Here is a 24,974-nt window from a genome sequence, read left to right on the forward strand (position 1 = left end):
AGGAGGACATGGTAATGGATGACGACGAAGAAGACTCCCAGGAGGAAGAGGAAGCAGTAACGCAAGATGAGGAAGAAGAATCTCAAGAGGAGGGCATGGTAATGGATGGCGACGAGAAGAACTCCCAGGAGGAAGAAGCAGTAGTAACGGAAGATGAGGAAGAAGAATCTCAAGAGGAGGACATGGTAATGGATGACGACGAAGAAGACTCCCAGGAGGAAGAAGTAGTATCGGAAGATGAGGAAGAAGAATCTCAAGAGGAGGACGACATGGTAGCGGAAGACTCTGAAGAAGAATCTGATAAGGAGGAAGGCGTAACAACGGAGGACGACAAAGAAAACGCTGAAGAGGAGGAGGAGGTCTTATTAATTGAGCAGGTCATGAGACTAGATGGAAGGAATGATGTCAAGAAAGAACAGAGACCTTCTGAAGTACACGGAGGTACTGATGCCGTTCGACTGCAGAGGATCATTGATAGACAATCTGACCAAATCAAACATTTGAGGAGGAAGATTCTGGAGATGGAGGAGGAGAGACGACAGCGCGAGCTCGACTTGCAAGAATGGGAGAAAACAGTCCATACTGTCAGGAGAGAGAACTCAGAGTTGAAGGTAGCCTTGGAGGACCTAAATTGCAAAAAGAGACTTTTTACAACGTACAAAGAACGTAATCAGGTCTTGGAAAAAGAAGTCAGAGACCTCAAGAGAGAAATGGCCGACAAGGAAAGGAAGAAGGAGGAAGAGAAAAGGTCTGTTTTAAAGGAGACAGAGAGGGTAAGGACACAGATGACTAAAGCATTGACAGCCTGCGACGAGATAAGGAACGAGAAGGAGTCGATGGCCCTCCAGATTGTAAAACTAGAACGCGAGAATGAAGATTGCAAGAAAGATGCGGCCTATTTTGAGGACTGGTTTGCCAAGGATTACGCTAATCACTGCGAGAATGTGGAGGACTGTCTTGGCAAGTTGTTAGAAGTTTCAGATCGGCATCAAGTGCTCCTGAAGGAGAAATTACAGCTGATGAGAAACACAAGTAATTCCTCCGAAGTTTAGGAGTAAGTCTTGAGACAACAGGCCCTCAAATGGACAACAACGGAAACTCTTATCCAGCGAGAGCCAACGGCTGTTCGGCGGACAGACGAACTTTCCCAGGAGAGCAAACGGCTGGCGAGATCCCCCCATCTCGGCAGGCGGAAGGACTTTCCCGGGGAGGGTCACCGGCTGGCGAGATCCCCCCATCTCGGCAGGCGGAAGAACTTTCCCGGAGAGGGTCAACGGCTGGTGAGATTCCCCCATCTCAGCAGGCGGAAGAACTTTCCCGGGAAAGTGAAGGCTGTTCGGCGGGCAGGCGGAAGAGCTCTCAGGGTGAGAGTCAATGGCTGGCAAGGTCACTACCACTTCAGAAGGCGAATAGTCTCCTAACAGTCAGATATCTAGATGTGTATTCTTGAGATGTCTTCCTTTCGTCATTCTGTTGGAATAACCTAGAAGACCGGTTGTGCAGAAGGAGGAACTAGTTCCTCTTAAGTATGCTATGTCCTCTTGATGAAGACTTCTAATAGAAGATCTGGTGTCAAAGCGGGTAAAATAGTCGGATATTCAGGATGTATTCTGCAGATGTCTTCTCCTGCAATTTGTTGAATAATCTAGAAGACCGGTTAGGCAGAAAGGAGGAACTCAGTTCCTCCAAGTATGCTATGTCCCTTGATGAAGACTCTTCTAACAGAAGGTTTCTGTCAAAGCGGGCAAATAGTCGGATATCTAGATGTATTCTTGCAGATGTCTTCCTTCTGGCCATTCTGTTGGAATAATCTAGAAGACCGGTTGTGGCAGGCAGCGAGAAACTCAGTTCCAAGTATGCTATGTCCCTTGATGAAGACTCCTTCTAACAGAAGGTTTCTCACAAGCGGCAAATAGTCGGATATCTAGATGTATTCTTGCAGATGTCTTCCTTCTGTACCCTCTGTTGGAATAATCTAGAAAAGACCGTTGTAGAAAGCGGGAGGAACTCAGTTCCTCCAAGTATGCTATGTCCTCGATGAAGACTCTTCTAACAGAAGGTTTCTGTCAAAGCGGGCAATAGTTTGATATCTTAGATGTATTCTGCAGATGTCTTCCCTTCGGCAATTCTGTTGAATAATCTAGAAAGACCGGTTGTGGCAGAAAGGAGGAACTCAGTTCCTCCAAGCATGCTATGTCCCTGATGAAGACTCCTTCTAACAGAATGGTTTCTGTCAAAGCGGCAAATAGTTTGATATCTTAGATGTATTCTTGCAGATGCCTCCCTTCTGGCCATTCTGTTGGAATAATTCGATGACTGGCTGTGCAGAAAGGAGGAACTCAGTTCCTCCAAGTATGCTATGTCCCTGATGAAGACTCTTCAGTAGAAAGATCTGTGTCAAAAGCGGGCAAATAGTCGGATATCCAGATGTATTCTCTGCAGATGTCTTCCTTCTGGCCATTCTGTTGGAATAATCGAAGATCGGTTAGCAGAAAGGAGGGAACTCAGTTCCTCCAAGTATGCTATGTCTCCTTGATGAAGACTCTTCTAACAGAAGGTCTCTGTCAAAGCGGGCAAATAGTCGATATCTAGATGGTCTTGCAGATGTCTTCCTCTCTGGCTACTGTTGAATAATCTAGAAGACCGGCTGTGCAGAAAGGAGGAACTCAGTTCCTCCAAGTATGCTATGTCCCTTGATGAAGACTCTTCTAGTAGAAGATCTGTGTCAATGCGGGCAAATAGTCGGATATCTAGATGTATTCTTGCAGATGTCTTCCTTCTGGCCATTCTGTTGGAATAATCTAGAAGACTGGCTGTGCAGAAAGGAGGATCTCAGTTCCTCCAAGTATGCTATGTCCCTTGATGAAGACTCTTCTGACAGAAGGTCTCTGTCAAAGCGGGCAAATAGTCGGATATCTAGATGTATTCTTGCAGATGTCTTCCTTCTGGCAATTCTGTTGGAATAATCTAGAAGACCGGCTGTGCAGAAAGGAGGAACTCAGTTCCTCCAAGTATGCTATGTCCCTTGATGAAGACTCTTCTGACAGAAGGTCTCTGTCAAAGCGGGCAAATAGTTGGATATCTAGATGTATTCTTGCAGATGTCTTCCTTCTGGTCATTCTGTTGGAATAATCTAGAAGACCGGCTGTGCAGAAAGGATGTGAACCAGTTCCTCCAAGTATGCTATGTCCTTGATGAAGACTCTAACAGAGGTCTTTGTCAAAGCGGCAAATAGTCGATATCTAGATGTATTCTGCAGATGTCTTCCTTCTGGCCATTCTGTTGAATAATTCAGAAGACTGGCTGTGCAGAAAGGGAGGATCTCAGTTCACCAAGTATGCTATGTCCCTTATGAAGACTCTCTGACAGAAGGTCTCTGTCAAAGCGGCAAATAGTCGATATCTAGATGTACTTGCAGATGTCTTCCTTCTGGCAATTCTGTTGGAATAATCTAGAAGACCGGCTGTGCAGAAAGGAGGAACTCAGTTCCTCCAAGTGGCGTTGGTGTCCCTGATGTTTAGAAGACTCTTCCGACAGAAGGTCTCTGTCAAAGCGGCAAATAGTCGGATACCCAGATGCATTCTGCATATGTCTTCCTTCTGGCAATTCTGTTGAATAATCTAGAAGACCTGGCAGAAAGGAGGAACTCAGTTCCTCCAAGTATGCGCGTCCCTGATGAAGACTCTTCCTCTAGAAGATCTCTGTCAAAGTGGGAAAATAGTTGGATATCTAGATGTATTCTTGCAGATGTCTTCCTTCTGGCAATGCTATGGGAATAATCTAGAAGACTGGCTCTGCAGAAAGAAGGAATCAGTTCCTCCAAGTATGCTATGTCCCTTGATGAAGACTCTTCTAACAGAAGATCTCTGTCAAAGCAGGCAAATAGTCGGATATCTAGATGTATTCTTGCAGGATGTCTCCTTCTGCTCATTCTGTTGGAATAATCTGTGAAGACCAGCTGTGTAGCAGAAAGGAGGAACTCAATTCCTCCAAGTATGCTATGTCCCTGATGAAGACTCTCTAACAGAAGGTCTCTGGTCAAGCGTGGGCAAATAGTCGGATATCTAGATGTATTCTTGCAGATGCCTCCTTCTGGGCCATTCTGTTGGAATAATCTAGAAGACTGACAGTAGAAAGGAGGATTCCCTAGTTCTCCAAGTATGCTATGTCCCTTGATGAAGACTCTTCTAACAGAGGTCTTTGTCAAAGCGGGCAAATAGTCGGATATCTAGATGTATTCTTGCAGATGTCTTCCTTCTGGCCATTCTGTTGGAATAATCTAGAAGACTGGCTGTGCAGAAAGGAGGATCTCAGTTCCTCCAAGCATGCTATGTCCCTTTGATGAAGCACTCTTCAGTAGAAGGTCTGTGTCAAAGCCGGGCAACAGTCGGATATCTAGATGTATTTTGCAGATGTCTTCCTTCTGGCCATTCTGTTGAATAATCTAGAAGACTGGTTGTGCAGAAAGGAGGAACCTAGTTCTCCATGCTATGTCCCTGATGAAGAGTCTCTAACAGAAGGTCTCTGTCAAAGCGGGCAAATAGTCGGATATCTAGATATATTCTTGCAGATGTCTTCCTTCTGGTCAATTCTGTTGGAATAATCTAGAAGACTGGCTGTGCAGAAAGGAGGAACTCAGTTCTCCTAAGTATGCTATGTCCCTTGATGAAGACTCTTCTAACAGAAGGTCTCTAGTTGTGCCGGCAAATAGTCGGATATCTAGATGTATTCTTTGCAGATGTCTTCTTCTGCTCATTCTGTTTGAATAATCTAGGTAAGACCGGCTGTGCAGAAAGGAGGAACTTAGTTCCTCTAAGTATGCTATGTCCCTTGATGAAGACTCTTCTAACAGAAGGTCTCTGTCAAAGTGGGCAAATAGTCGGATATCTAGATGTATTCCTGCAGATGTCTTCCTTCTGCTCACGGTTTGAATAACTAAAGACCAAGTTAGCAGGAAAGGAGGAACTCAGTTCCTCCAAGCATGCTATGTCCCTTGATGAAGACTCTTCTAACAGAAGGTCTCGTCGTGCCGGAAAATAGTCGATATCTAGATGTATTCTCGCAGATGTCTTCCTTCTGGCCATTCTGTTGGAATAATCTAGAAGACTGAATGTGCAGAAAGGGAGGAACTCAGTTCCTCCAAGTATGCTATGTCCTGATGAAGACTTAAACGAAGGTCTGTGTCAAAGCGGCAAATAGTTTGATATCTAGGATGGGCCTTGCAGATGTCTTTCTTCCTGGCCATTCTGTTGGAATAATCTAGAAGACCAGCTGTGGCAGAAAGGGAGGAACTCAGTTCCTCCGCATGCTATGTCCCCTGATGAAGACTCTTCTCAACGGAAGGTTCTGTCAAAGCGGGCAAATAGTCGGATATCTAGATGTATTTCTTGCATATGTCTTCCTTCTGGTACCCTGTTGAATAATCTAGAAGACCGGTTGTAGCAGAAAGGAGGAACTCAGTCTTCCAAGCATGCTATGTCCCTGATGAAGACTCTTCTAACAGAAGGTCTCTGTCAAAGCTGTGGCAAATATCGGATATCAGGATGTATTCTTGCAGATGTCTCTCCTGGTAATTCTGTTGGAATAATCAGAAGACTGGCTGTGCAGAAAGCAAGAGAAACCTGCTCCTCCAAGTATGCTATGTCCCTTGATGAAGACTCTTCTAACAGAAGGTCTCTGTCAAAGCGGGCAAATAGTCGGATATCTAGATGTATTCTTGCAGATGTCTTCCTTCTGGCCATTCTGTTGGAATAATCTAGAAGACCGGCTGTGCAGAAAGGAGGAACTCAGTTCCTCCAAGTATGCTATGTCCCTTGATGAAGACTCTTCTAGTAGAAGATCTGTGTCAAAGCGTGGGCAATAATGGATATCTAGATGTATTCTGCAGACGTCTTCCTTCTGGCCATTTTGTTGTAAATAATCTAGAAGACTTATTGTGCAGAAAGGAGGAACTTAGTTCCTCTAAGTATGCTTATGTCTCCTTGGATGAAGATTCTAATAGAAGATCTGTGTCAAAGCGGGCAAATAGTCGGATATCTAGATGTATTCTGTGTGAGGCCTCTTCTGGTACTTGTTGGAATAATCTAGAAGACTGGTTGTAGTGGAAAGGAGGAACTCAGTTCCTCCAAGTATGCTATGTCCTTTGATGAAGACTATTCTAATAGAAGGATCTGTGTCAAAAGGACAATAGTTTATTATCTAGATGGCTCTTGTAGATGTCTTCCTTGTGGCCATTCTGTTGGAATAATCTAGAAGACCGGCTGTGCAGAAAGGAGGAACTCAGTTCCTCCAAGTATGCTATGTCCCTTGATGAAGACTCTTCTAGTAGAAGATCTGTGTCAAAGCGGGCAAATAGTCGGATATCTAGATGTATTCTTGCAGATGTCTTCCTTCTGGCCATTCTGTTAAACAATCACAGAAAGACTGGTTGTGCAGAAAGGAGGATCCTCAGTTCCTCCAAGTATGTTATATGTCCCTTGATGAAGACTCTTCTGACAGAAGGTCTCGTCAAAGCGGGCAAATAGTCGGATATCTAGATGTATTCTGCATGCCTTCCTTCTGGCAATTCTGTTGGAATAATCTAGAAGACCGGCTCTGTCTTTCCTGGAAAGATGCAGAAATCCTTCCAGGTCGGGAGGCATCCCTGGCAAAAGCCACGAAGGAAAGTGAAGCAACGGAGTGATGCTAGGCCTTTCGACTTACTGTCCTTTACTTAGCAGACTGATAGAAATATAAAAATAAGTTTACAAAGAAATCTTGTATAAATGACAGATGGGGATTACAATGGAAAATATGTACCTGGAATCCAACATGGTTGAAGAATTAGTAGACCTACCAAAACTGGGGTAAATATTTAAGAGGTTTTACAAAAGATTAGTCTCTACAGCTCAGAAGCAGGGAAAAGTCAATTAAAAGATTATACAGGGAAAGAGACTGACCACCAAAAATTGACAGTGGAAAGAATAAGCTGATTACATAATGTGTTATATAAATACAACTCAGTAATTCTCCTTTTGTAAACAATAACAACTTGCAAAGTGAACATTTTTACAATATATATATATATATATATATATATATATATATATATATATATATATATATATATATATATATATTATATATATATATACATATACACATAATTATATACCAAATGAAAATTATATAAAACAATATAACAAGGGCATCTACAGTACCTTGGCTAGGATTCAAACCCATGACTTTCTGGCTTGATAAAGGGTAACGGTGACCTTACCCACTTAGCCATAAATGAAAATGACTAATTCTATTGCTCTCTCATTTCAGAAGGAGTGAAGTTCTCAAAAGTCCTAAAAAGTCCTAGAAATTCCCAAAAAGTCTTACAAAATCCTAAGAATTCTAAACAGCCATAAAAGTCCTACAAAATCCTAAAAAATCCTAAGAATTCCTTAAGGTAGGCCTCTTTGTTCGTACAGATTAGTCCGGCCTTAGCTAGTGGAGGACATTGGGTTGTCTTACTCATCACCCTTTACATAAAACAGTGTGGCACATCAACGATAAATAGATGTTATATTCGAAGCATTGGGAGAGTTAAAGCGAGAAAACATGATGTTAACCGTACAGTCGACCGTAAAAGTTATGACGAGTGAGGGAAAGACTCCCAAACAAAAAATAATGTACACCTAATTTTACTGCCATTCATACCCTGCACCGAATGTTCTAACTCAATATCCCTTTAAAATGAAGTGAACTGTTTGCGCCTCCTGCAATGATTTTGGTGCGAATGGATTTATCATATGCCATCAAGGAAACCAAACAATAGAGCAAATAAATATATTTATGTAACAATTGGAACAACTGAAAATTCCTTTATTTCTGCGTAGGTGAATAACAATATACCTAGACAACATTTAATCGACAAAGTGATTTCCTATTACGAAACAGGAGTCAAGACCATACGAAGTAATTTCCAAAATCAGAAAGCCAAAGGATTATCTGCAATCTCTGATATTGCCCTGATGCTTTCCAATAACTGAGAATTTCCTGTTCAGAAATTGCGTTTTTAGTCGAGTAGATCTTTTCTAAAGAAGAGAGAGAGAGAGAGAGAGAGAGAGAGAGAGAGAGAGAGAGAGAGAGAGAGAGAGAGATCCATATTCCAAGAAGTTAAATGAAATGCTGATGGCTATTATCGGAAGGTATGTCCTTAGAAAAGTCGTCAGGATTAGGTCAATTGACCAGCAATGGTTTGATACGTGTAGATGAGCTTACTATGAAAAACAAACCAAATTCAACACCATTTTTGTTGAGTCTCGCCGTGCTGCGAATTGAATTTACCACAAAGCTGATAAAAATAACAATGATTCCTTAAAGAGGAAACTTGTCCGAATTACTCAGCCTCATCTGTGGTGGACGAAATTAGCATCATCTACCTTTGGTCAGGCTTGTCTTCCTTTCCAACACTAACACACGATGGTAGATTGGTTACTGGCCCTAAAGGCTGAACTGCTTCATCGAGCTTTTGAAGCTAAGCAGTCAGCTGCCGGATGTCCCTCTCCCTGATACTTGTCTTCCTGTTCTTGCAAAATCTGCATTTTGCTCTAGGGAGGTTAAGAAAATTCTTTATAATGATAACTGGGCCTGGAGAAGATCCTGATGGTTTCTTTCCTTTGTTTTTTGAAAAGGTTTCTAATGTGTTGTCTACGAAGATTCGTAGATTCTATAGATTTTTATGTCGAAGTAGTATCTTCACGGATGAGTGTACATCTGCAGACTGCAGTAACTACTGCCCAATTTCTGTCCTCCCTGTCCTCTCCAAAGTTGCTGAAAAACCTATTTTTAAGTAAATATAGAAGTATATGGAATCTAATGGATTGTTAGCTGAGAGTCAATATGCATATAGGAAGCAGATATGTACCTGCGATACTCATTTAGATTTGGCATGCCATTTGCAAAAGAACCTTGGTAAGGGTTTTGATCGTAGAGCTAATCAAATACATTTTAGTGTTGCTTTTGATTAAGTTTATCACAATGCGTTTATTTATAAATTTCGAAATTTTGAATGGGTGGATGTGTTTTAGGATTACTTCAAGACTTCAGCTAGTCAGCAGCGAGTTGTTATTGATGGGATCTTGAGCAAACCAAGACCTACTGTGTTTGGAGTTCCACAGGGTAGTGTTTTTGGTCCGTTGTTTTATCTAGTGTGGACAAGTGATATAGTTGTTAGCCTGGCAAAGAAGGTTGTTCAGTATACCGATGATGCAACGAAAACATTACTGATTAGTAGATCTCAAACAGATTTTCCACCCCATCCTCCCCTTCAAGTGGATTGACTCTGCTGAATGAACCTGAAACATTAACTATACTTGGTCTAACTTTCGACTAATATCTTACTTTGGAGAAACATCTAATAAAAGTGCCAGCAAATGCTGCACAGACATTAGGTATTGTACGTGAGACCTTATATTATTATAAGTTATAAAATCATTGCCACCTGCTTTAGGTCATTTGTCCTTCCTTCGCTAGAACAGGCCTACTGTTCTTTGGTGCAGATGCATGCTTTTACCAGAGATTTATATAGAGCGGTCCGTGGTAGTAGGTTTCTATTTCCCAACATTTTGATCATTGACGGATAGTCTCTTGTTTGTCAGTTTTTCATACATTGTATTTATAACAGAGATCTTTCACATTACAATTGTTCCTTGGTCTCTTTTCCTGCTGACATCGACCAGATTTGCTGAATAGCAGGACCAATGTGCAATAAATGTGCTTTGCAGTCGAACCTCAGTTCTGGAGGTCATTTATTTCTCAAACTGTTGGACTGTGAAACATTCTCCCTGGCGCTGTTGTGCAGTTGGAACCTCAGAAGTTCAAGCGAATATGCAGTGCATTACCATAAAACAACTCTCCTTGTATTTCAAAAGTTTACTTACATTTTTAACTATTTATTTATAAGTTGGTAATACATTTTTCTTTTCTAATAACTGATTTCTTATTTCTGTATTTCCTGTTATGTATATATATGTATATATATATATATATATATATATATATATATATATATATATATATATATATATATATATATATATATATATATATATATATATAATTATACATATACATACATATATATATACATATATATACACATATTTATATATATAATGTATATATATATATATATATATATATATATATATATATATATATATATATATATATATATATATATATATATATATATATTATATCAGGACAAGGTAAACCTACCTGTTATTCTAATGAAAATCTTTTTAGCCAGAAACCTAGAAATCTAAGGGATATTTATTTCTTGATTCCCTATTCCAATACGAATCTTTTACGGTAGAGTAGCCTTTGTTGGCCGAGTTGGTTGAGCTTCAGACCGTCATTCGATGGGCCGGAGTTCGATTCCCGCCGCCAGATGATGAAGAGTTAGAGGAATTGATTTCTGGTGATAGAAATTCATTTCTATAATGTGGTTCGATTCCACAATAAAGGTCCCCTAGTAACCAATTGGTTCTTAGCCACATAAAATAAAGTGTAATCCTTCGGGCCAGCCCTAGGAGAGCTGTTAATCAGCTCAGTGGTCTGGTAAAACTAAGTTATACTTACTTACTTACTTTACGGTAGAGTGACATTTATTATCGCTGACGAATCCAATCGATACCTTAGATTGAAGGAACCTTCACATGTGTGAGCTGTGGAAAACCCTCAATTAATATAGTAGGGTGATCTTTCCAAAAGGCCTAACCTAGAAATAAATATTACAGGGAGAATATTTCACGACGTACTTCGGTAACGACGGTAGTAGTATTTCCCACGCTACTATGAATGAACGCCATTGAGAGACAATAACTGAAATAAATTATGTTATTTCGACGATGAATTACATGAATTTATATGTAATGGACTCTTCGTCAAAATTAAACAAGGAAAGAAAACGTGAACAGAAAATTCCTTGTAAGGACAAGAAACAATAAGTAACAAATGCGCCGAAGTTTCTTCGGCGCAATCGAGTTTTCTGTACAGCCGCTTTTGCGTACAATCAAGGCCACCGAAAACAGATCTATCTTTCGGTGGTGTCAGTATAATACTATATGAGCCGCGGCTCATGAAACTTTAACCACTGCCCGCTGGTGGCCTATCCTACATCGTTACCAGAAGCACGATTATGGCTAACTTTAGCCTTAAATAAAATCAAAACTATTGAGGCTAGAGGGCTGTAATTTGGTATGTTTGATGATTGGAGGGTGAACGATCAGCATACCAATTTGCAGCCCTCTAGCCTCAGTATTTTTTAATATCTGAGGGAAGACGGACAGACAAAGTCAGCAAAATAGTTTTCTTCTACAGAAAACTAAAACTTCTTAAATTGCATTTCGTAAACACATCTTTCATGTTTCAGGAGTCCTTATGTGTTTATTTATTATTGTTCGTAAACGTCACATCAACTCCAATATTTTTTATAGTAAATGAGAAATCTCTTTAGATTTATTACTATACAACAGAACAAACTTATTGTTGTATTATTTATCGGTCTTTCTTATTATCTCAAAAAATTCATCTCTACCTCTCTTAATTCACCATCTAATGCAATATTAAAGTGATTCAATTCCTTGCACGTAATCCTTTTGTATATTTTATCATCAACATATTCAGTGTTACACACATGAAAGATTTTAGAAACGTGGATATTAAAACAGATTTCTTTACTCTGTTGTAATAGCCAGTATATAAATGCGTGTACGCACACACACACACACACACACACACACATATATATATATATATATATATATATATATATATATATATATATATATTTATGTGTGCACACATTTATATATTGGCTATTACAACAGAGTAAAGAAATCTGTTTTAATGTCCACGTTTCTAAAATCTTTCATGTGTGTGACACTGAATCTACTGATGATAAAATATGTAAAAAGGATTACGTGCAAGGAATTGAATCACCTTAATATTGCATTAGATGGTGAGTTAAGAACGGTAGAGATGGTTTTTATGCGATAATAACAAAGACCGATAAATATATATGTACGAGTATATATGTATATATATATATATATATATATATATATATATATATATATATATATATATATATATATATATATATATATATATATACATATATATATATATATATATATATATATATATATATATATATATATATATATATATATATATATATATATATATATATATATATATATATATATATATATATAATTCAAAATCTTTTACCGCTATGTATCCTGCAATCAAAGAGGGAGGCTGCATTCATTTTCATTTCCAGAGTGATTCTAACGATGACATCAGTTCATTTAATCTGCCAGAGATAGCGTCCGAATTTTTGCATCCCGGCTAATAAATATTAGGCTGCCGACATATCTACGCCATATCACTTATAACTGGAGACAGGGATTTACCTTGCCAGTGGCAGAATTTATGGCGCAGTATTTCTTGTTGAATTCATATATGCATTATTTTGCACTAAAGACGGATTACAAGCCTATACCGGTCTTAATCTTTATGTTCCTTGATTCATTTATTAAGTCTGCATTATGTCTAGTTGGCATTAGGAACATTATCATTAGTTGATTTGAAAATTTCAATATTTTCTAAATAAAGGAACTTTTACTTATTGGCTTAATCCTTTTTTAACGATCTTTGAATTGTTCGTAGATATAGTATAAAAGTATTTCTATAATTACTATACTCCTGCTCTTGATGTGTTGAAAGATAAGGTGTTTTATCAAACATGAACCACGAAACTAATTCTTATCAGTTAAGAACGAGAAAAAAGTACACTGATAAGTTACCAACACACATTCTTTTTATACTTGTTAAGCTGGTCTTGATTAAGCCCAGCTTCTGTTAGCTCTCTTCTCTCTCTCTCTCTCAGTGAAATAACATTAAACAAAACGTTCAAGGGGAAAGACACATCAAAGGAACGTTTGATCTTTCTCGTTCGACAGCGTGACCCTGTAGACACCAGAAGATGTTGTCAGTGATTTCAGTTTTCACTATTTTCCATTTATGATTTCACTTCCTGTTAAAACGTACGTATTAAATCAATATATACACATATTTTCACATACATTAAACTACAAATGTCGGTTAATATCCAGTTCGCTCTACCTAGGGAATATCACCGAAGGGGAATTGTTATTGATAAACAATTCGTTACTGTCTCTGAAAGTCTTCGATCCGTACTGTCGGGAGTTCGAATCTCCCAGGTGCCGAACCGTTTATCAATCATTACTTCCCTTTTGTGGTATGCTGGAGACAGAGATATAGCGAACTGTATATTAAATGACATTTGCTGCTTGATGTTTGTGAATATAAGAAGCCAGGGAATTGTATATATAATATATATATATGTATATATATATATATATATATATATATATATATATATATATATATATATATATATATGTATGTATGTATGTATGGATACAGTGGTAAGTGTGATTCTCGGTTCTGATATCTTTAGAATGGGTGGGGGAACAATTCTCCTTCACCCATCCCTTCTCCTGCTAACATTTTAGAACTAACAGCAAGTAGGAACAAGTTGCCCCTTGAAAAGCACCTGGCCTATTCTTTACTTCATTCTTTTCCATCAGACACGGAAGTTTGCAAACAGTGTGAGAATAAACAGATTTACGACCTTAGTTTCCGTAGAACAACATGCTTGACCGGCACGAGTGAGCCACAGGCGTTACGGTAATTTTCAATGAATTTTCAATTACCCTGTATCTATCTAACTAGATCTTGGGACATCATTGCAATATTACTAGTTGGTAGACTGGCTATGCGCTTCGCCCACGGCCGACCACATCAAAGAGCGAAGGGATCCCTATCTGTTCCCTAATTCCCTTTGATCTAGAAAGCGTGTTCATTTTTGTACACGGCAATCTCAAAGCAAGTGGATACCAACTCCGTTTCTTCTCTCCATAAAACTGAGGCTGGTTTTAATCAGTTAATGGAGAAACGTTGTTTAAAGTTAAAGATCAGGTTACAAATTAAACAAAAACAAATGGAATTAGTTTGTGGTGAAAAATGAATGAGTTTGAAAAAATGGTTGGGTGTTGATAAAAATGTGTGAGCAGATATAAGAAACTGGAAGAATTTACGCACACAGACACGCACATGCGCACACATATATCTATATTTATGTATATATGTATGCATATATATATATAATATATATATATATAATGTATTATATATATACACACATATGGTAGTGCGTGTGTTTGTGTGTGTGTACAAAAGGGATTATTTGGGTGATAACGCTAGATTGCTTATATCCCTAACAAACTTATTTTTTTTGTATTATTTTCCTTATTTAATTTGATTGCATACCCTGCAGTTAATTCAACACAGCATAACTATTTCAAGTAAAATGCAATACGCTTTCTGCAAGCGCTATTCTTCCGGCCCCTATCTGTGCCCACTTCCTAACCTTTAACTGTACCTCCATTCCTGCTTCCTTCTAACTATTGCTTCTCAGCGCAGCTTTAGTAATTTTTGATATTTCCTTCTGTGTATCCTCGTACTTCATCTCATTCTCTGGATCTCTAGCTGTCCAACCGCTCCAACTCCCTCTTTTCACTCCCTTGATCGCTGAATGGCTGAATGTTCCCCAGTTCTTGCTTGATAGCTGACGTTTCACGATTCATTAGTTCATTATAGTACATTTACATTCCTAAAAAGGTTTCAATTGTGCAATTTTATGAAAGGTGGATTTGGACTTGCATGCTTCTCTGCAAAGAAATATCCTTGCTATTTATCATCGGCAGAAAATTAAACTCTTCTCAACGCTGGGGTCAGCGGTGTAATTTTTCATATTTTTTCCAGGAAAGAGAAGTTTTGTTATTTTACTGTCGCTTTTTTCCTTCCTTTTTCGTGACGCAGTAGATTATCTTTTCTTCTTCAGCGGTTGGGCGAAGTAGCTCTGATGAATTTTTGATTAATAATCAATTATCCCTTTTTTCTTAAAGAAAAATAGTTTGCCATCTCGCTTACGGTGAGATCATTAGCATTATTCCATCAGCAACCATGGTTTGAGCAGTGAGTCACCAGTGGGCTGAGATTGTTATCGCTCCTATTGATATCATGCGCTCCACGCAGTTCTTCGTTGCTAGAAATTAAGCTGTAGACATCATTACTTGTCTGACTCCATACCTGCCTCGTTTAGGATTAGCGGCCAACGGAGGTTCTCTTGAAGTATAGATACCTTTGGAAATGTTTTACTTCCAAATATGAAACAATTTTTTTTTTTTTATAAATTGGTTATTTGGAGTATACAAAAGTTCAATATCTAAGAATGCCACCTGTCAAATCAGTGTCAACCATACAGACGCACATACATCCTTAGTACGTATTTGCCATGGCGCAGGTAGGTTGATTCTGATAATAAAACGATCTTGACTTCGAGAGAAATATCTGTAAAGGAGTCGGAAGAATGATTATCTCTCATGTCACCGTAGTGCTTTACTAAACCGCCATACTCTCGAATTCTGGTCAGGGAAGATTTACTTATCAGACAGAGTCTGAATTCGACAGAAATATTTATAAAATGGTCAAGATTAATTCTTATATCTCTTGTTGCCGTAGTGCCGTTCTAAAACTGCATGGGTTCTTATCCTGGTCAAGGGAGATGCACTTATGACGTGCATGATTCAATTTGGGTTGTAAGTTATTCCCAAGATCCAGTGACTTCGATGCGCTGCATGTGTATACCCTAATAAATCCTTACAGAATTTCTTTTTGAACGGAGACAAAACGTTAACATAGACCTTGAGAACTAGTCTGACCTATTCGCTTCCTTCGTGCAACGAATTAGCCACATCTCAACTCTTGTTTGTTTAAATTCCGAACTATTCATTACCTTCCTGCCGTTTTAGTATACGATTTTCTCATTTTTCCTCCCCTTTTCAATCTTTTCCTCTTTTACGTTTCTGTTTTTATCTTGCTTTTGTATTCTGTAGGTCACTTTACCTTAATTTTAATTCGCTCATCATCATACCGAATGACCTATCGGATCCCAGTGCTTGGCCTGAGGCCTAGACCTGGTATTTTATTCTAATCCTTTGGGCCAGCCCTATGAGAGCTGAAAGCCAGCTCAGTGGCCTGGTTAAACTACTTAAATACTTAATAATATCAATACTCACCTTCTACGAGTTCCATACTTGTTTGGAACATCCTTATACAGCTATTCTTGTGGAATGGTCGTGACTTCCTTGTGACATGTTTAATCTACATCTTTTCCGTGTCGACTTTTGTGTATGGTGAACCTTTTTCTTCTCTCTCTCTCTTTTCCTTTTCTGTTAATTTTATTTCCTTCCTTAATTTTTTATCACATCTCAGTTGCTTCAGCTAATATAAATATCTCCACTTTTGTAGTATCGAGCGTTGTACTTTTTTGCCTCTTGAGTTACTATTTTATTAAAAGGGTAAATTTTTGTAGTATCGAGCGTTGAACTTTTTTGCCTCTTGAGATTATATTTTATTCAAAGGGTAAATTTTAGTGCATGTCCTTCACGTAAAACTGTACAACTGTCATTCCAGGCTTCATTATTTTCAAAGCTCCTTTTAACTTCTTGCGGTCCTTGAGTTGACGCGCCATAACTATAAGGTGGCAGGAGTTCCTCATTGGACGGGTTGGTATCGTTCTCGGCTAGCACTCTGCTGGGCCCGCGTTCGATTCTCCGACCGGCCAATGAAGAATTAGAGAAATTAATTTCTGGTGATAGGAATTCATTTCTCGTTATAATGTGGTTCGGATTCCACAATAAGCTGTAGGCCCCGTTGCTAGGTAACCAACTGGTTCTTAGCCACGTAAAATAAATCGAATCCTTCGGGCCAGCCCTTGGAGAGCTGTTAATCAGCTCAGTGGTCTGGTTAAACTAAGGTATACTTAACTTATTTATAGCTGGCAGGGCAGTGCTAATAGAACTGGCCAATACTGATTTACCTGTTTTAAAACTCCGTCATGGTTTAACGTCCATTCCATCAGGATGAAATTACATTCTTCAGCGTTGATAGGAATAGAATCAGATACAGAAAGCCATATAAAATACATTCAATATATTTTATTATACGAACAACAATCATACATATATCCACATGTGTTTAGAACACTGGAAGATGGGGCCATGGGAATTTCACCCATGAAGGAATTGCAATCAGGATTTTATCAATTTTTTCATTAAATCAAAATCTTCTGAATATGCTATCGAATGCTTTCCTTTTTCGCGTATTGTCATGAGAGCTGACACTGGTTCAGGAATTTTAATACGCTAACTGTAGAGTTCGAAACAACTCAACATAACCAGAAACGCGTAGTTGGTTGCAGGTAAGAAACATCTACACAATAATGATACGTCTTGTACCCAGGTTTTCCTTCCTTTAAAGAAATGTGATTTCTCTTGATGTCTCATACTGTCTACGACTCCTGGTTTCTTAAAAAGACAAGTATTCCGGGGTGCACTTTGTATGGCAATATGATCAGCATTCTGTCAATAATCTGACAATCATATCTATTAGATTTCCTCTCATACAAAAGGACAATTTCTGATTGGTCAGGAAAAAATAAGAGAAAAATTATGAACCGAAGTAAGAAATATGATTCATAATTTATTGAAGGGAAATTATTGTCTGAGTCATCACCAATATTTCAGAAAGGCACATTCAAATTTTAACCTTGATGGCGGCCAAGGAAATCCTGAATAAAAGTGCGCTTTTCAACACATAACATAAAAATGACTTACCATAATCATTTAATGCTTATCATAACGAAATTCCATCGTTTGATTGAGTCTCCTATACAATTTATTTATTAGTCCATGTAAACAAACAGTTAATTATTAAAATGACATTAGACACTGCACAGTTCATTAATGAGAAAGCAATGCATCGTAAGATCTAAGATTCCTTGATCTTGATTCACCAGTGAGAACTTAAAGAAAAAAATCATATTTCAAACATATTGAAATGTTTAATACAACGTACTAGCATTTTAAAACAGGAACAATCGTGCCTATTCAAAAGTTTCCTTCCTTGTTTAATGGCGGCTGTATGCCCTGTGTCTGTTCTCGAAAACTGTCTCCTTACCCCACGGTCAGCATGCCTGAAACTTATGCCCCTGTTGGGCATTCGGTATTTGCTCCCACATCTAGTTCTCAAAGCCTAAAATCGCATTCATTTGGTCACAAGATGTCTCACTTTCTTTGCAGATAAATTTACATAGTTTCACAAGCGTAAAATATCCTTATTTCCAGCATGTCAGGAGTTGTTTATAATTAACGTTTCATATCAAAATCTTAAATTTACTCCCACGTACAGTACGCGTTCAAATGGTATGTCTATGCTCATCCTAATTCTAAATACTGTTGGCTTAAGAAACTGAGCCGAATCGCATTAATTTTTAGGATTTGGGAATATGAATAGTTAACAAAATTGATATCAGCGTGTGATTGATGCAGCTGGTGCCATCATGACTGACGCCCATGGAGGAATGAAGGAGACATGAAGGAAACGCATGTCGGCAAACACAGCTTTGAAGGAAACATGTCGCCCTCAGAGACGACTCTGTGTTAAGTATAGTGGAGGCATTTCCCAACTGTTTATGGTCCCATTCCCGATTCCAGACCACGTGACCCGCAGACCTCCAGCCCCTGTCCTTCTTGTTCTGGAGGAGTCCAGGAAAGAGCCGAAGTTGACCCAGTGGCTTAAATCTCTCAGGACCCAAGAGCTCGTAATGGGCGGTGACGGAACCTGGCGAAGTGGTCTCGTTGATTTGGTTTAGTGTCGCCGAGTGGCTTTCAAAGGCCTCCTTAGGTGATATGGAGGATCTTCTAGGATAGTGATGACACTTAAGGGACCTGGTGTTGCCACAGAATAGGAGGAGGTTTGGGAAAAAGGATAATAGCGCCAGGATAAAGCTCAGGATGAGGGAATAGTGGGTCTGAGATCTTCCATGTATGCTGAGGCCACAAGACGTCCCGTTCTTGTGGTGGATGGCGGCCGGGTGCTCGTCTGTAGGAAAAGAAATTTAAGAAAAAAGAAAATTTAATCCTTTAAATAAAATGTGGGCATTCGGCGATAGGACTTAGATTACAGACTTACTTAATTCACCGTAGTACACCTAAGGCACATTCAATGCTTACTGTACAGTAAATATATGTGTATGTATGTATGTATATATATATATATATATGTATGTATATATATATATATATATATATATATATATATATATATATATATATATATATATATATATATATATATATATATATATATATATATATATATATATATATATATATATATATATATATATACTGTATATACATAATACTTTTGTCATGAATTTTTGTCAGATCGCCATGACATTTTCATATGCAAACCTTGTGCTGCAAATGCCGTTTAACATCCAATTCGCTCTCTGTAGCTCGGAAATAATAACGAAGGGGGAATTATAATTGATATTCGGTGCTTTGATTCCATAAGGTGACTATCATTTATTAATTATAATTCCCATTCAGTATTATTTCCAAGGTGGTGAGAATTGAATATTAAATGACAGTAGCTTAATGTTTATGGATATATTAAATATACATTTATATATATATATATTTATATATATATATATATATATATATATATATATATATGTGTATATATATATATATATATATATATATATATATATATATATATATATATATATATATATATATATATATATATATATATATATCTTCTTCTTCCCAGCTTGTACAGTGCCTTCTTTTAAAACTTTGATTTTTTGGGTAAACTTTTATTTCGGCTGCCCTGCCTGAATGAGGTATTAACTTTCTCCCAGCAGCGAGGAGTTGTTTCGGTGAGGTCGACAGTCGAGATGAGGTGTTTGTTATGTTTTTAGAAGATGTTGCAGTGGCTTTGTTTGTGTGAATAGGTAACACCTATTTGCTTCAAAGCAAACCTATCCGTTGATTACATACACAATCCCGGGGTGTCTACACGGATAGCAAAGTGTCCGCCTCTCGACCGGTCGGCTGCAGATTTGAAAGTGCCACAGACCTCTAGTCTGAGGATGCTGCCTTAACCAACTCGGCCATCTCTATATATATATATATATATATATATATATATATATATATATATATATATATATATATATATAAAGCTTACAGTGGAAAAGTTTTCGGATTGTTTTCACAAGGAATAAGAATTACGGCCTGCTGCTTCGGCCAGTCGATTAGGTTTTGAAAAAGCGAAAGAAGTAGCAAGGTAGAAACTATCTCTAGATATATATATATATATATTATATATATATATATATATATATATATATATATATATATATATATATATATATATATATATATATGATATATTGTACATATATATATATATATCTGTATATACATATCTTTATATATACTATATAAAGATATGTATATATATATAATAATATATATATAATATATATAGATATATATATATATATATATTATATATATATATATATATATATATATATATATATATATATATATATATATATATATATATATATATATATATATATATATATATATATATATATGGGTACAGGAAAGAAGGATTGAGTCTTGCTGTGCTCATAGATAAGTTACCAGCTTCATGCTAATACCACCCTCAGTGATGGATACCTTTAATAAAAAGCAAAACAAGTTCCTGCCTCGTACATCCCTTTTCTGATGATGTGATGATGAACCCTAGGCGCGTAAGATACTAAAAAAAACTATTAGTTCTGTCCACCATCACGTGAGTTTTTTGGCAGAGTCGAACTTAACGTCCATTTCACATACACATAAGCATTGTGCTACTTACCTGTAAATGAAGCATACTTTGGTACTTAATTGATATTAGTGACTATGCATTTCATCATTACTTTTATCCCGTATAGCCTGAACTTCCATTGGTTCCACCTATCCCGCCCGCAAATTCCTGAGATGTAGCCTATGCTAGAATTGCACCAGCCCCAATATTTTTTCCATGCTCCTAGGTTGGGTTAGGTTAGGTTAGCTTAGGTCAGGTTGGGTTACGTTAGGTCAGATAAGAATTAATATTGTAGTTTGGGTGTGGGAAACATAATGAGATTATTCTCAAGAAAATTCTATGGTTGTTTTTAAGATATGGCGTCCCGCTTTTTTCATGGAAAGGTCTCGGTACTCGGCTACCTCTCAGGAGAATGCTTCCCACCCAAAGTTTCCGAACCATACACATTTTCCCCAAAAGAACCATCCTCCATTCGCCCAGTGGAAACTATCCTCTTCACACAATTGACACATCTTTTCAACTATAATTGCCGTTTTGGAATATCTGTAGAGTGCCTGTCTCTCGCTTTCTATTCTTCCAGCTCTACATATACAAAATAAATACCTTATTTCACCAACAACCAATTATTCCCTCATTCATATATAGCACCCAAATTCCATTTTCATGGACGGAAATGGGATAAACAATAAATTCATAATCCTAATATTTGATTCCATAGATACAGGCTTCTTCTTCCAAATGTTGTGTAGAGACCTGGTTACCTTCCTTTATCTATCTCTTCTGTGATTCACCTATATTTTTTATCCTTCCATAATCTGTTGCATCTACTCACAAATGCCTTTATAAATAATTTTCTCCTTTCTTACATTACAGAAACTGACAATCATCATTCTTTGACTTACACTTTCTTCTGAGAAGTTTCATTGGCCACTTTCTCCTCTTCAGAAACTTTCAAACCAGTTCACAGGTCTCTTCAACTTTTTTCCCTTGTTTTTAAAAACACATCATCATTTGAAAACATCTACTAAGCCACACACCGGCAAAGACCCCATTCTTTTATCTCAGTTCAATACACTTTCCGTAAGATTTCTTGTACTCAGTATATGAAGATATTAAATAATCACTGAGACGGGGCAAAACTGAAATTTAGCCTCAGAGCCGACCCAGAAACGAACTCTAGTAGACGCTTCACGTTCTTATGAAGAACTTACCTTCGATGCCACAACATCCATCATGTCAGCTGTCACTACCCTTTCATACCCAAGTAAACAAGAATGCCAAATCGACAGGAAAAAGGGAGAGAATCGGGATGACACTAACACTCACTGGGGATGATGTGGACATTGATCTGATGAGGTTCGGCATTGGCAGGTCGACAGGAATATTGGCCAGCATCGTCTGACGTTGCTCTCTGGATCAGGAGACGAGAACTGGATGTGGGACCGTGTTCTGTCACCACGGTAATTCCGCCCCTTGGAGAATCGTATGACAGCAGCTGAAATGATAGAAGATCGATAAAAGAGTAGTCTTCAGCATATTGTCCTTAGCGGCTGTCATGAAAGTAAAAGTTGGTAAAGAACTTGTTGTATAAGATGAAACGTTCCAGTACAAGAACAGAGATGTTCATTTTACAGAGATAGGAGTATTTTTCTCTGAGAATTTTAGATTTGTTTGTGAAGAGATTAACTGTTCAAAAATTACTGTTAATTCCGGCTTCGTTGCCTTCTCATGGATGTATGCAATTTTGAGCGAATCTTAAAAATGAGATGACTTGTCTAATACTTCAGAGTTCTGCTCTATTCTTATACTTCTATTCCTCTTGCATTATAAGTTTCATTTAACTCTTTCTCTCTTAAACATTTTACTTCATAAAGATAGATTGCAAAAAGGCAAAATCTACAGTGGCTTTTTTAACAGGTGTTTCGTCATCACTGTAGTGAAATGTATATAATTTTGTCGTCGATCGTGATATTATTAAAGTATGTGACAGTTTAACATAATGTAATGTTTGTCAAACTTCCTCCATATAGCTTCCTTCCTTCTATTACTATCATTTCTTATAATTTTCATGACACCCATTACGCGTTCTGTTGACGGCACAACACTGGATTCCCTCCCAGTTTTTAATGGCGTTCAGTTGGGCTGTATATTTTATTCTCTGCAACATTTTTACTCATCATCAATGTCATTTTTCACTCAGCATCCTATTTATGATCTGTCTAAGTTTTACTTATCCACAGTTACTCTTTCAGTCAATAATTCCTCTTCTTTCGTTGACACAAAATGTTTAATTCTCTTTTGTCATTCCTCATTCTTGATCTTTTGAGCATCTATGAATGGGATCTTAATAATCTACTGAAATAAATAATTGTTTCAGACATCCCAATATATTATATGAATATCTTCATTACAATGTGCATCACAATAAATTACAGAGTTAGTTATAAATGATTTGTTTAACCAGACCTCTAAACCCTTTTAGGGTTCTTCTCGGGCTGGGAAATAGATTACAGAAAAAAAGTGAAAAAAAGTAAAAAGTGAAACCGGTAACTGACACAAATGGTGTAATGACAGCAATACGTACCTCGCTCTGGTGATACCAGAAGATGTACGGAGGGGGATCTGCGCTGTGGCTGACGACACACGTCAAATTGATAGTTGACCCAGCGTTAATATAGAGGTCAGGGCCCCCTAAGACCTGAGTTTGTGGCTCAGCTGTGGAGTTTGTAACATGAGATTTTGTTAGAAATGATGGTTTTACTAATTTATAGATGGAGAGTTTATATCTCTAAATATGTAATAAACAGTCTCTCTCTTTCTCTCTCTCTCTCTCTCTTTTCTTGTTAATTTATTAAATCAAATCTTTGGCAAGCTTAATATACATTAATTTAACTGTCTCAACCAAGATTACATGAAATGACATTTAATTCTTGTTAAACGTCCGATTTTCTTTAGCCAGTTAATCAGCCATAAATGTGCAACAGGAAGATATTAAAATTTTAATGAAATTTTTAAAATAACATTTTCAAATCATATTCAAGGAGAATCACTAAAAATATTCCATTTATACTAAGATATGAGACTTAGTAGATATAAAAGAAAAAATGATTTTTGTTTGTGAGTTGGACAGAGAAGTGGGAGTAAGACAATGCATTATTTACTAGCAGGAAATAACGGCAAGAATGACACACGAAAGTGAGATATGGAATCGAAGTAGAAATAATAGGAATCATGGAACTGCATAGATCAATAAATCACTTGTAACTGAAAACGGACTTCCAACTAAAAGAGAATTTGTTTAGTGGGCAGAGGGAAACTGTGACTGTGTGGTATATAAATTGATTTTAATATATTGATCGCCCGAAAGGTGAGACTGATTTGATCTGATTAAGAGAATGAAAAGATTACAATGGAAAAAATTAATACATTTTAAGATAACTAAATGTATCATTGAGTGCAAATTATTATTCGCAGAAATATATACAGAAAGACACACATAAAATACCACACACATTATCTAGTACACCTTAATTACCTTGAACTTTTTAAACATGCAATATGTTTAGAACGAACAAAATACGAAACAATTTCAAATTTCATCTTATACCATCTCTATCTTCTTTTCCACAAAAAATTACCAGTGTAATATGCATAAATGACTCATCCGTTTTGTGTGCTAAGATACATGAACAACAGAAAAGAAAATAGGAAATGAAATTGTTCAAATTCACAACAGGAAAAAGTCTAATTTCCCCTGAGAATCTTTGGAAAACAGTGCATGTGGAAACTATCGTTGTGTAATACGCAAAATAATTGTGAACTTCGTCGACAACTTGGAGAGGAAGATGAAATTTAACTGCAGTTATTTTGCAACAGCAATCTCCTTTTCCAGACAAAGTCTCCCTCTGTCAAATTTCAAGGACGACGATCGATTTTCCAAAATGATTGCAAGAAAGTTGGCAGGCAAATCATTTCCTCTCCAGTTCTGTCTGTTCCAATGTATCTGTTAGCACATTTCCTGTGCTCGGCTGACATTCGCTTCAGAAAAAACTTGAATGGAATATCAGGGAAAAATTTCTTTTACTAGTCAATTTATTCAGGGGGAA

At 37.4% G+C, this 24,974-nt stretch overlaps 2 protein-coding genes across 6 annotated transcripts in view; one reads left to right on the forward strand and one right to left on the reverse strand.

Moving 5' to 3' along the window:
* Nucleotides 1–1,052, forward strand: part of LOC136824979 (golgin subfamily A member 6-like protein 25) — a 1,470-nt gene extending 418 nt beyond the window's left edge. The window contains exon 1 of the mRNA XM_067080965.1: nucleotides 1–1,052. This exon is cut by the window's left edge and continues 418 nt beyond it. Coding sequence (XP_066937066.1) covers nucleotides 1–1,052 — 1,052 coding nt within the window.
* Nucleotides 1,053–17,109: 16,057 nt separating this feature from the next.
* Nucleotides 17,110–24,974, reverse strand: part of LOC136825054 (uncharacterized) — a 48,977-nt gene continuing 41,112 nt past the window's right edge. For 3 of the 5 annotated variants that reach the window (XM_067081109.1, XM_067081110.1, XM_067081108.1), the window contains exons 6-8: nucleotides 23,453–23,583; nucleotides 22,195–22,363; nucleotides 17,110–19,074 (exon numbers count right to left, since the gene is read on the reverse strand). In XM_067081109.1, coding sequence (XP_066937210.1) covers nucleotides 18,464–19,074; nucleotides 22,195–22,363; nucleotides 23,453–23,583 — 911 coding nt within the window. In that variant the 3' untranslated portion in view covers nucleotides 17,110–18,463. Of the gene's footprint in view, nucleotides 19,075–22,188; nucleotides 22,364–23,452; nucleotides 23,584–24,974 lie in introns of all 5 variants that reach the window. The other 2 variants (XM_067081107.1, XM_067081106.1) reach the window with 1 other exon arrangement.

The sequence above is a fragment of the Macrobrachium rosenbergii genome, chromosome 36 (genome assembly GCF_040412425.1).
Source record: "Macrobrachium rosenbergii isolate ZJJX-2024 chromosome 36, ASM4041242v1, whole genome shotgun sequence".
NCBI lineage: Eukaryota > Metazoa > Arthropoda > Malacostraca > Decapoda > Palaemonidae > Macrobrachium > Macrobrachium rosenbergii.